Raw genomic sequence first — 12,210 nt, forward strand, 5'->3', positions numbered from 1 at the left:
TTTGGAAGATCTGCAAGAAATACCATTTGCCAGCAAGCAAGAACTAGTGAGTCCACAAAATAGACAAGTAGACAATGAAGAAGCTAAAGTGCTCTGGGATTTCAGAATTCAAAACAGACAAGTACTTGTCACATAACACTCCAAACGTAACAATTGTTGATAAGAAGGACAAAAAATCTGGATAGTGGATTTTGTGGTGCCCAGAGGAGATAGGAGAATAGAAGAGAAAGAACTGGAGAAAATCACAATATGCAAATACCTGCAAACAAAAGTACAGTGACTATGGCAAAAGAAAACAATGATAGTAATAGGCGCCTTAGGTGCAATCCCAAAACAACTGGAGTACAGTTGAACTCCAACACATAAACAAAATGATCATTGGCCAATTGCAAAGGTAGTTTTCTTTGCAAAAGTTCACATTTCTATGATGCTGATACCTTTAACACCATCAAGCAACACCTGTCCTTGGAAATGAATCAATAGGTAGATAAAAATGTCAAATCCAGTCTAAATAGCTGGCTTACAGTACAACCAACTGTAATACTTTATTAAATTTATATGCCACCCGACTCCCAGTTATACTGGTTTAGCAATTGTAAAAAATATTTAAAAATCAAAAAACACCAAAAAGCAAAAAGGAACAAAAATGGCATAAGTTAACAAACTCAGATGGGAATAAAAAAAGAGGAAAGAAGGTCTGCAATCTCATTTGCTATTATGCAAAGAGCAAGGTCTTCAGAGCCACTCAAATCTCAAGGTAAATGTCATTCCAGAGGGCAGCACAGAGAAGAGTCACTTCTAGGATCCAAGAGGTGACACGTTTAACTAAAAGAACTTGGAGTGTGCTAACTCTATTATACTCCTAATAGCTTTAAACCATAGTGAACAGCAAGTCTTTACAGATATCTTCAGCATTTCTTAGGTTTCCTGATAAAATATATTTATAATTCTTTTAATAATAAAAAAACGGGAAGCTGATCAGTTGCAAATCCATGACCTTATAATATCGGTTTTATTTATATCAAAACCTCTGCGGTCTGGTTTTAGAAAGTATAAATGAGTAACAGCTACATAATATTTGGTATGAAATTCTATGAGCCTATAATTTTTTAAAAAAGTAAACTAGAATGACAGAAGTGGGGGGAGAAGAACACAAAATGTAGCAGGAAAAAGCACTAATTGTTTGCTTTCTGAAGCTATGACTGACCTCGTTGGCCAGAAAACTGAAATGGTCATATGGCATCTCACTTAATCATCACTTCACTCAACCACTAAGATTCTGGGCCCAATCATGTTCTTAAGTGGAAGACTACCCGTATATATTTCAAATAGTTATATGATTCCAATCAATTTTGCTGGTGTATATAAAAAGCAACATAATGGAATAAAAACAACTTTATAGAAAGTTTCATGATAAATGTTTACTGGCCTTTAAAATAAGTGAGTTAATTGAACAACCTGGGATCTAAGGCAAATTGACCAACACATTTATGACATTAAAATTAGAATTGCAAAATTTATTCAAAATGAACTATTTAAAGTTTTGAATTATCTTACAGGATTAAACTAGAACAGATAGAAAGGGATACTAGATGAGTGGCTGCTCTCAAATGTGACTTGCAAGCCTGCCCTTTTAAGTCACATTCATTTTTAGTGATACAAAATAGTTGGTTCATTTCAAATAAGCAAAATTCATTGAGAGTGTGCTTCTATCCAAGGGCAACAATATTCTAAGAATAAAATATGTGTGATAGTGCAATACAAATGGTTTTGCAAATAATTGTTTTCTACAAAAAAAACTATATAAAACAAAGATTTCTAAATAATATTTTATATTAAAGTTTTTTATATTACCTTTTTAACAATCCTGGAGTTTTAAAATAGTTGTTCACCTCAAAACAAAGGTTTTATTAGAGTTAAGCTTATGAGATTTACTCAAAGATATATGATGACAACTTATTTTTAATATTAACATATTAAAAGACAATTTTCTAAAACTGTGCTTAATTCTACATAGCACACAAATATATCATGGTTCCTTCATAAACAGTTGTAAGTTGTATTAAATTTACAAAGTTGCAGTACCTAATAAAATTTGAAAAAATGAAATTGAAAAGTAACAAAGCTTGACAAAACAAGTTCACTTAAGGAATACAGATAGTCCTCAACTTATGACAATTAAGTCCAAAATTTATGTTGCTAAGCAAGACAATTAAGTGGGTTTCCTCCCCATTTTACGATTTTTTCTTACTACAGTTGTTAAACGAATCACTACTGTTGTTAAGTAACATGGTTGTTAAGTGAATGTGGCTTCCCCATAGATTTTGCTTGTCAGAAGGTCACAAAACCAGGATACTGCAACCGTCATCAATATGAACCAATTGCCAAGCATCCAAATTTTGTTCACCTGACTATGGGGATGCTGCAATGGTTCTAAATGTGAATAATGGTCATAAGTCACTTATTTCAGTAATGTTGTAACTTCCAATGGTCACTAAACAAAAGGCTGTGTGTTGAGGACTACCTGTAATGAGAGAGAAAAAAACCAGAAGAGTTTTGAAAGCAGAAATAGTTAGTCTGACACACTGAAGTCACTTACTATACGTAGAGGTAGCATGTTATGGATTAAAACATTCAAGTTTGACAGGATTTGAATATAAGAAAAATATTATACAGAAAATTGAATTTTATATATAATATTACGAGAATCTAAAAATGGAATGAGTGTTCTAAACATTAGAAGGGAAATTTTAGCAAATACAATTTGAATAGTAACCTGAGCTACCCCTGCTCACCAGCATTCATTAAGAAGTTTAACTATTTCCTGTGGATAAAATATTGATCATGTGTCAAATCAGTTCATGAGTAGAAAAATCTAAAAAACCTTATTTTTCTCAAGTACTATAGTTACATCATCTGGTACTTCTATATTTCATTTTACTTTGACTTCACAGTTCAATCTTTCAAGCTTTCTTCCATATTTTTATGTATATGACATATGTTTTGATTTGAGGGCACAAGATAGTCCAGATCAGAGGGCGAATGTAGCATCTCCTAAAGCAGCCTTACCCCTTCTTGGGGTTGTGTTTAGGAAGCTTGCCCTCTGAAACTGCTGCATAATTCTGGGAGAAGATAGGGGTTTGTGTCTTCAAATATAAACTGTTACATGGTGTAATACACACTCATATTTCAAGAAAGTATTCCCTGCAAATCTTAAATGATTTTTCTTTCTTCAATTGCCCATAAAAACTATAGGGAGGGACTTTCACATCATCTTTTTCTTAGCACTATCAAATGCACTGTTTCCATGAAGTTCACAAGCCAGCAAATATCATGATTTTTTAAAAACTGAAACAGATTTTAGGAATTCTTAATTCAGATTATGTATCATTTTGTCCTATTTTATAAATCACAATGCACAGTTTTTCTTAATATATGTGCAACACAAAGCAGTGTAGGTGGCTCTTGTCCTAATTCTTTATATTAACTGCATATCTTCAAAAGTATACTCTTAAGTGGGCAAATATAAATAAAATAAAAACAGACCTCATTCCCTATGCTTTCCCAGCACAAAGATTTATAGAAAAATGAGGACAGAAGTCTTCTCTTTAAAACTACACTGACCTAACCATGAAACATTTTAAACAATGCTGCTGCCCAATTATATTTTAATTGATGGTTAGCAAAGATATAACTTTTCTAACATATTGGATTTAAGTAGCATATTAATTCTATCACTGATAATTATAATATAATTATAAATATAACACAACACTTTTTCTAATGAGTGGATACTTCCACATTTTAAACCTGTTAATTTTTCCCCGCTCAGTTCTTTCCAATAAATGTACAAGTACAAGTGTTAATCCTCATCAAAATTTGCTTTATCCTCTTGGTTACAGACTAAGAAGAGAGCGTATAATCCCAGGCAATTTCTTCATCTTCAGCATTTACATTTAAAAAGAGCTGTGGCTCATCTCTATCATGTGTAAAGAAACAAAACCACAATAAAAATTTATAATACTTTCTAATTATAATACAGTTCTGTAATGTTGGTAACACTATGAAACTTTACTCCTAATTATCAATGTTAAATTCAATAACGTATTAGTTCCTATAAATAAACTTAAAAACTAATTTTATGCTTACCATAATATTCAAGAATGCTTTTTCAGCTTACTAAAAGAAATAATCACTAAATCTCAGTAAGCATAATTGTGCAATATTGAGAGTCTTGTGCTATATGTAACGATGTGCATTTAGCATTACAAAATAATCAGGACTGAATAGGATGTCAAGTAGTAAATTCAAATTCCCCAGGTTTACACCATGATTAGTTCTAGCTAATTCAACATTTAGCATGTACTGGTATATACTCTTATAGGTATACTGATAAAATGAGAGAAGATAAACAGCACACATATTGACACTACTATGCTCTCCATTTTACTGTTTCTCTTCCACACATTTGCTCAACTAGAAAACAGAATCTCACTTTAGGAGTCTCACTTCAATCACCTTAAACACAACTCTGTAACACTACTGTGTCATCAACTGGTTATATGAACAAAATTATATAACTGTGGCATCAATTGGTTATAGAGAAAAACTTATTTTTTCAATGTTCTGTCCTCTAAGAACCTTAAAATAATATTGGTATCTTTGAATTAGGAGCAAACCCTAATGTTTTGGATGTGCTTTACTTAATAAACAGTTATTCAATCAGGAGCATTTAAATTCTACTAAATTCAGTTGAGATTAACCCCAAACAGACATATATCAAGAAACCCTCATGGATCCCTCACAGAAGCTGTCTCACAATCTTTCTCTGACCCTTACCACTTCACCCACAATTTTGTGGCCTTCAATTAATCTATTAAACCATCCTAAAAATAAATGTGCTTAGGGACCATAAAGAAAGAATCAACAGCTAGAAGGCCTCACTGCCGACAGCTGCATAAGTACCACCAGAGGATGGCAAGAAAGAGGAGGTGCCACTCACTTTCGTCCTGCCGTTGATTTTGTAGTTACCCAGTTTGCCATTGCAGTGGCGTATAAGATCGTCCATACTGTTCATAAGCTTTCCGATGGTTTTGCAGCCAGGCTCTTTGCCTTCCACCCAGGTGATTTTATCGCCACGAATGTCCCTGGAGGAATCGCTCTTCTGACTGACCAGCTGCCCGTCGGTGAAGCGTCCGGTATGGTGCAAAGCCCGAACCTCCTGCTCGATCTGCCCGCCCAGCTCCTTGCCCAGAAAGTCATCCACCACGCAGATGCCATGCTTGTTCATGCAGGGCACGATGTACTCCAAAGCCAGACGCTGAGGCACCAGCGATTTCATCTGCCCATTGGGGCGCAGAGACGCTTCGCCAGTCAAATTGGATTTATCCCGGTAGAAGTGCCCCGCCTCCACGGCCGGACCTGCCGCAGCAACCGCCGCTTCCTTATCCTCCTCTTCCTGTGTTCGGGCTCCTGGCGCCACTTTGGCAACGTGGTTGTTGGTTACCGCCACGTTCTCCTCCGAGTTGGTGTCCCGCTGCGGCTTGGCCGGGAGCGCCGTCGCTTTTTTGGAGACAGCCGCCGTCGCCGCCCTCTCCTCGCCGTCCCGTCCTGCAGCATGCGGGCGGCCGCGACGAGCGCTCTGGTGAAAGGGCTGGTCACCGCCGGGTTTACGAGGCTCAGCAGCGCCCCCTTCTGCCGCCGGGGAGCCTCCGCCGCCTTCGCTTCCCCGACAGATGAGCTTGTGCTTCTTCCAGTCCTGACGCTGATGCTCTTTGCTACAGTAGAAAGAGCTGCGGCAGCGCCCGCAACGGAGCAGGTTCTCCATCTTCCCGCACAGCTCGCAGTACTGCCGGTCCCGCTCTTGGCTGGCGCTGCTGCTGCTGCTCCCGCCGCCGCCGTCGCATCCCTCACCTTGGCCGGCCCCCCCGCCGCCGCCACTCCCACCACTGTCATTGGCCATGTTCTCGCGCCCCACTCCTTGGTCGCTCCTGGTTTTTCTTTTTCTTTTTCCGCGGCCTCGGGAAAGCAGCGAGTGGCTCACTTCATCATGGCCGCCCCCTAGCCCGTCAGAGCCGCGCCGCGGCTCTGCTGCTTCGTCCGCCTCCTCCTCTCCTCCTGTTGGGCGGAGGAGCGCCACCAAACCCCGCCGCCTTCTCGCCTGCCGCTTCAGAGGCGCCCTCCTACCGACGCCTCATAGCAGCCTCTGGCAAATGGGAAGAGAGGCGTCCTCCCCTACAACTCAGCGGCTCTTTTTTCCTCCCTCCTCCTCTGCCACCTCTTCAGGCAGAGGGAGAAGCGAGAGACCCGTCCGCTGCCGGCGCGAGCTCTTCTCCCCGCGTCCCCCCACTCGCCCTATCTCCTCCTCCTCCCTTCTCATCGTTGCCCGGGCCTTTGGAGGGGGCGGGGCTTGCGCCGCCACTCTCCGGCTCTGCTTTGCACGTACGCCACTTCCAGTCAGTTCACTCCAGAAGAAGGGAAGGGCGAGGGGGGAGGAGCGCGCGCGTTCCCGAACCACCCCCGGAGGTTCAGTTGAGGGGCGGAACCCGGGGTGGCCACGCGCGTTTAGGGGCTTTCCTTTCTTTCCCTCTTTCTCTTGCGCGAGTGTCGGGGCCGCGTGGCTATGTGGCGGAGGACATCCGAGGCGGCGGGTCCGACAACCCGCTGAACCCTCAAGCTCCGTTGTAGTTCAATTGAGCGGATTGAAAGGGAACTTTGATTCGCATGGACTAGCTAAATCTCGTTTCTCTGGGGTGCCCGTGACTCATTTTCTAGTTTTGATTCTCCAAATCTGTAACTGCAACTGGCCGCCCGCCCGCAACTTAGCGTGCGCAGTTTATTTGTTCTGCCGGCCGAGCCCAGAAAATATGGTTGAATAAAGCAAAATAGAGCCTATCATTTGAACCTGACCAGGAAATTGACGATGCCAAGAAACGTTGTAGTTGCTAATGTGAAAACACAGGAAGCATTTCTAGGTTTAAAACCCAATATTCCTTCGATCAGAAGAAGGCATAAAGTAGTGGTTTTCAAAGTTGTTCACTTTTAAGTTATGTGGACTTTTGATCAATTATTTTAATAATCATTTTGATAAATGTATAATTTTGGTCTGTAAATTGCTGAATTCTGGGAGTTGAACTCCACACATCTTAAAAGTTGCCAAGTTTGAAAACTTGGGTAAAACGGTTCCAACAACCAAGCTGTATCCAGCTATGTTTGACCCTAAGTATAGAAGTTATTCTATCTTTGTAAAAATTTAGAAAGTTTACATTAAAAAAGATGGGCATTATTACTTAAGAGTAGAATCTGCTGCATTGTTTGGTCTACTTGGAATTCTATTCATGCCAGAGGAAAAATAAGCTTATTTAGTCTCCACCCCCAACATTTGCAGATGTTTGCAAATGTATCAGGTTGATTGGTTTTGATTGATTTTGATTGATTATGGCTGTCAAGTTTATGTCAGCTCTTAATGATCACATATTTCCAATTATCTGTGGGCTAGGTTTTGAACAGTTTATATCATGGGTTCATAAAGGATGAAGAAAAATTTGTATATCTCCTTCCTTGTTCAAGATAGCTATGTATATCAAGATAGCTATGTATATAGCTATATTGCTGAAAAAGAATACATTAATTAAAACATATGCACTAAGATAGATGGAAATTTTAGAAATAATAAATGGTGAGTAACCTATATACAGTACCTACTTATGGTACTGCTGTCTAGATGCTAGCAGTAAACAACTTTGAGCTTTCTATAATTGATGATCTCGGATACATGTATTCAACTAAAGAATATCTTCACAGTGTCTCTAAAAATGTAGCCAAATGGATTGTTTTTATTTTGATACTATAATGTGACATGGCCTTGAGTTTTTATAAAGAATTAGCAGTATCTTCATTGTGAGCTTGGATTTTCACATTGTATTAATCCAATATTTATTTGTAATTTATTGATTATATTGCAATTTGAATCAGAAAAGAAGATAAAATAAACCAAATTGTAAGTTAGTGCAATGCAAATTCTGGCCTCAATGTATTTCTATAAAAGAAAGATCACTTCATTGATTGATACAGCTTGTTTCCTAGGATTAGTTATTCTATATCCAGTCCTAATAGGCTCACAGTTCTCATGTCTACAATTATAATACTGCTGAAGATTAGAATGCTGCAAAATTTCAAGATATGCTTATATTGCCCTTGTCCTTAGTTTAAACTCTGTCTGAAAAACTAAAGTACATTGTATGGGAGATTTTTAAGTAGCTGCCACACTTGAGAGGTTTGGTCTACACAGTATGCCCTCTTGCTCAAGCAGATGACTTGCTCCTAAGGGCTAAATTCTGATACAAGACAGCTGAGGAAAATAACTTGCAAATTCCAGGAAGTTTATCAAGTACAGTAGCAACAGTTCTTCATTGCAAAACTTAGAACAGATGCTGGGAAAACTGCTCAGCAGTCATTTACGTCTAGAAAAACAAATAGTATACACAAGAAATCTTACATAAGTAAGAACAGTAGAACAAAATAGAGGCTTTTTTCCAGGGAAAACATTGCATTTTGAAAGAAACTGAGCATTTTTAAGAATGTTTTCAGATGAACTATCCAAAATTCAGTAGAGTGTAATTATCAATTTATCACATGTAATATCAGAATGAGAGTCTTTTAATACAGCCATGAAGTAATGGGTAGGCAATTTGATAGCCTCCAGGAGGATTGGTTATGGTTCAAGTTCACTTCAGCATGACCAATTATGAAAATTTAGGAAGTTGTCTTCTGAAGAACTGATTACTGTAGTAGCCCTGTTTATAGTACCTTTCAGTATTAGGTTAACCTACATATCTTGGCTACAAAAATCTGTTCTACTATTGGATGGCAGCACACAGAAGATAAGTTTTTTATATCTCCATTTCCCTTCAGTGGTTGTCATTTTTCTGGTGGTCTAGTAATAATATGCATAATTAGCACTACCAGTTTATAGCTTATGTGCTGCTTGAAAAAAAAAATCAATGCCTTCCATAACCAGAACAGTTTAGTCACACATTTATTTGGCAAGGGAACAATATATCTCAAACATGTTCAGCTTATATAAGTTTCAAAAAGTATAAATGTTGAAAGTACTGTAGTGAATTTTAGAATATGACAATACTATTGGCAAACAAAAATTCTAAAAATTCTAAAAACAAATTATTGGAAACTGCATCATAGCATATTACATTTACAATTGCTTAGTAGAAATCTGTTCAGTACTTTGCTTTCCCTCCCTGTCTTCAAAGAAAGGCACAATCTCACCATGACCTTACTTTGCATTGTGATGTTTACTTAACATAGTTACATCACTATGACTCAGCATAGAAACATGAGAGCAGACCTTGTGAAAACCACAGTAGAATGCCAATTCTTGCATTTTTGCATAAATTTGTTTAATAATTAACTTGTCTTATGTCCATCCATTTCTTCTTATAGCAATTTTTTAATGCATCATTGTGTAATTTCTAAAGAACAGTCATATACATTATGACTTTACTGCTCTCAATACGTGCCTCCTACAAAGCTGGATGTTGTGATATGGAATAATTCAATAATAAAAGCACAGCTTTATAATCCACATGATGTTTGTTACATTTTGTTTTTGACAGAGTTCCGTTTTTTCTTATGCCATGAACAATATAATATTTGATGTGCGCTTTACCTTGCATGAAGATGGCAGTCATGAAGAAAACATCTACATTTGTCTGACTTGTAATTGCAATTAGAATATATTCTAACTCCTGTGAATAAGGTTTTATTTTCAAATGGATGACAAAAATGTATTTTTGCACTTTCCACTTCTTTACAGTAGTGGCATTAGTATTAGGAGCTGCTCAAACCATATCATGAAGCTATTGTCAAAGGAGGCCCAGGAAGATCCACCATCTGGTGGACAATCAATTGCTTCACTCGTTTCTTCCCAGAAATCCCTTCACCTATGAGAGCAGAGAAAGACAACCTGAAGCAAGTGCTTTATTTTACCATGAATAGGCTATTGAAACATGAAAGAATATTGATTAGTTTATTCAAACTTTTTGGATCATTAGATTTGAGGGGAAAAAACCAATGTGAAATTTAACTAAACTGGAATCTTAAAAGACATAATTATTAGAATAATCTGACATTCACATCACACTTGGCTTTAATGGATTTTACATATCTCCCTAAGCCAAAAAATACTTTATGATTTCTATCTGAATTAAATTTTTGTCTAACTTTAAACCAGGTTCAGGGCGTTCCAGTTGTAGCTGATAGAGTAATCCTATGTGTTGCATATATTTGTTCTAGTTAGGGAAAACAAGCAAGAGAAGCAGAGCTTTAGGCTGTAAATATTCTTTGGGAAGATTTTATTTCTGGCCCTATACACTTTCGTTCTTTCTCCATGTTTTTGTTTCTCAGGAAAATCAATGATTTTTATATGTTTGACACAATGAAAGAGAAAATCCAGAATACATAGCTTCTTTCATTTTGCTGAGGCTATCTTGATTTCAGCGTTACCTTCTGCCTGCCTGCTTCTTTTAAGCAGGCAAAAATGAAGATACATAATTCTTATCCTTCAGCAATCTAATAAGCTCTAATTGTCACACAAATTTAAAAGTTTAAATCAAATCAATAAATGTATCATCTTTGTCAATTACCTCAATTTCATTTTATACTTAGCATTTTCTAAGCAAACCAAATTATGCACAAGAATAAAACATCAATCTTACCGACTAACTGCGGAGAAGGAATATCCACTAGAGTTATATGTCTGTTTAATACAATTGATGTAACATTGTATGCATATTTACATCATCATGCAAATAGGTAATTAGCATATAAATTATGTCAGTTATCTATACTGCTTTGGAAATAACGGGCTTTATCCATTCAGAGTTTGCTCAAGCTAATATTTTACCTAGAGAGATGTGTCTGACTATCTGTCCATCCATTCATCCATCCAAAACCCTCAATAAAGAGGCCCTCATCTAGTGATGATTTGGGATGATGTTAATAAGAATTTGTTGTAAAATGTATGTATGTATGTATGTATGTATGTATGTATGTATAAAATGTGTATATGCATGTGTGTAAAAGGTACAAACTTTTACTCTACATATATATATTCCTTTATAAAGAAATCTAGAAAAGCTGTTTTCCTTTTAACAAATATGGGCATTACTTATTCATAAGTACATTTTAATATGGTTGAATATGCAGGATCCAATTGGAAGACAAAGCCTCTGGTCCTGGTGACGATCCAGATTGGATCCTGCAATATTATTCTGGGTTTATGTATATTTGCCATTGTTCATGGTTGAATATGGTTTATGAAGTTTTCATTTAGCCCATTGTTATCAATGCAGCCAGGGTGATTTGTAAAGGCATGTTCATGGCTTGTTTACAGTACAGTATGTTATGCATTACCTGCCACTTGTATATTATCCAATGAATCTTTGCTAAGGAGACCATGACTGAGTGTTGCCCATTTCACAAAAGAGCAAAAAACACTAGTTTGGAAACAATACTTTGTTAACAGAGTAGACATAATAACCTGAGACAGATTTAGAGAAAGTAAGACAGTGATCCAAGAAAAAACAACAATTTATTTTGCAACTTGATGTACCTCCCATATGAAAATTTATAATAAAGGTACATACTCCCCAAATTTATGCGACAGGCTAAACCTTGCAAAGTTCAGCAACAATGATTTTATCATCCTGGGTTGTCATAGACGATTTAGAAAACTAGGGCAACATCTGTACTTTGGAGTGTTCAGTATATTCGTTTAAACAAAATATATCTCTGAAGAACAGTCCTTTATTGTCTTGCTGCTAATGGCACTATCACAGGATGTGGAATGAATGATGTTCACCTTTTTACTCTTGGTTACTAATATGTGTCCTTTCTCAAATAATGTTGTTTGTTTTGGCATTTGGATCAACAGTCAAACAATTGCTAGATCTAATAGTAACTTCCCTTGGTTTGCTGGAACAAATATTGCTCTGCAGTTCTTTTACATTTAATCTAAGTAGCATACTTTTTATTTATTTTATGTATTTGTATTTCCTATTTCTAAACTGCCCATCTTCTTTTATCTGGCAAAAGTCACTTTGTTTGTTTTCTCTTTCTTCTCTCACAAATCTCCCCCCTCCCAAGTATAACTTTTTTTAAAGTTTTTTTATTTTTATTTTTCAAAACAAACAC

General features: G+C 37.1%; 1 protein-coding gene across 1 annotated transcript in view; it reads right to left on the bottom strand.

The window, feature by feature from the left end:
* EGLN1 (egl-9 family hypoxia inducible factor 1) overlaps positions 1-6,460 on the bottom strand; it is a 19,388-nt gene extending 12,928 nt beyond the window's left edge. Inside the window, exon 1 of the mRNA XM_032215325.1 lies at positions 5,003-6,460. Coding sequence (XP_032071216.1) covers positions 5,003-5,962 — 960 coding nt within the window. The 5' untranslated portion in view covers positions 5,963-6,460. The remainder of the gene's footprint in view (positions 1-5,002) is intronic.
* Between the last annotated feature and the right edge of the window lie 5,750 nt (positions 6,461-12,210).

Source organism: Thamnophis elegans, chromosome 4 (assembly GCF_009769535.1).
Source record: "Thamnophis elegans isolate rThaEle1 chromosome 4, rThaEle1.pri, whole genome shotgun sequence".
Classification (NCBI taxonomy): Eukaryota; Metazoa; Chordata; class Lepidosauria; order Squamata; family Colubridae; genus Thamnophis; species Thamnophis elegans.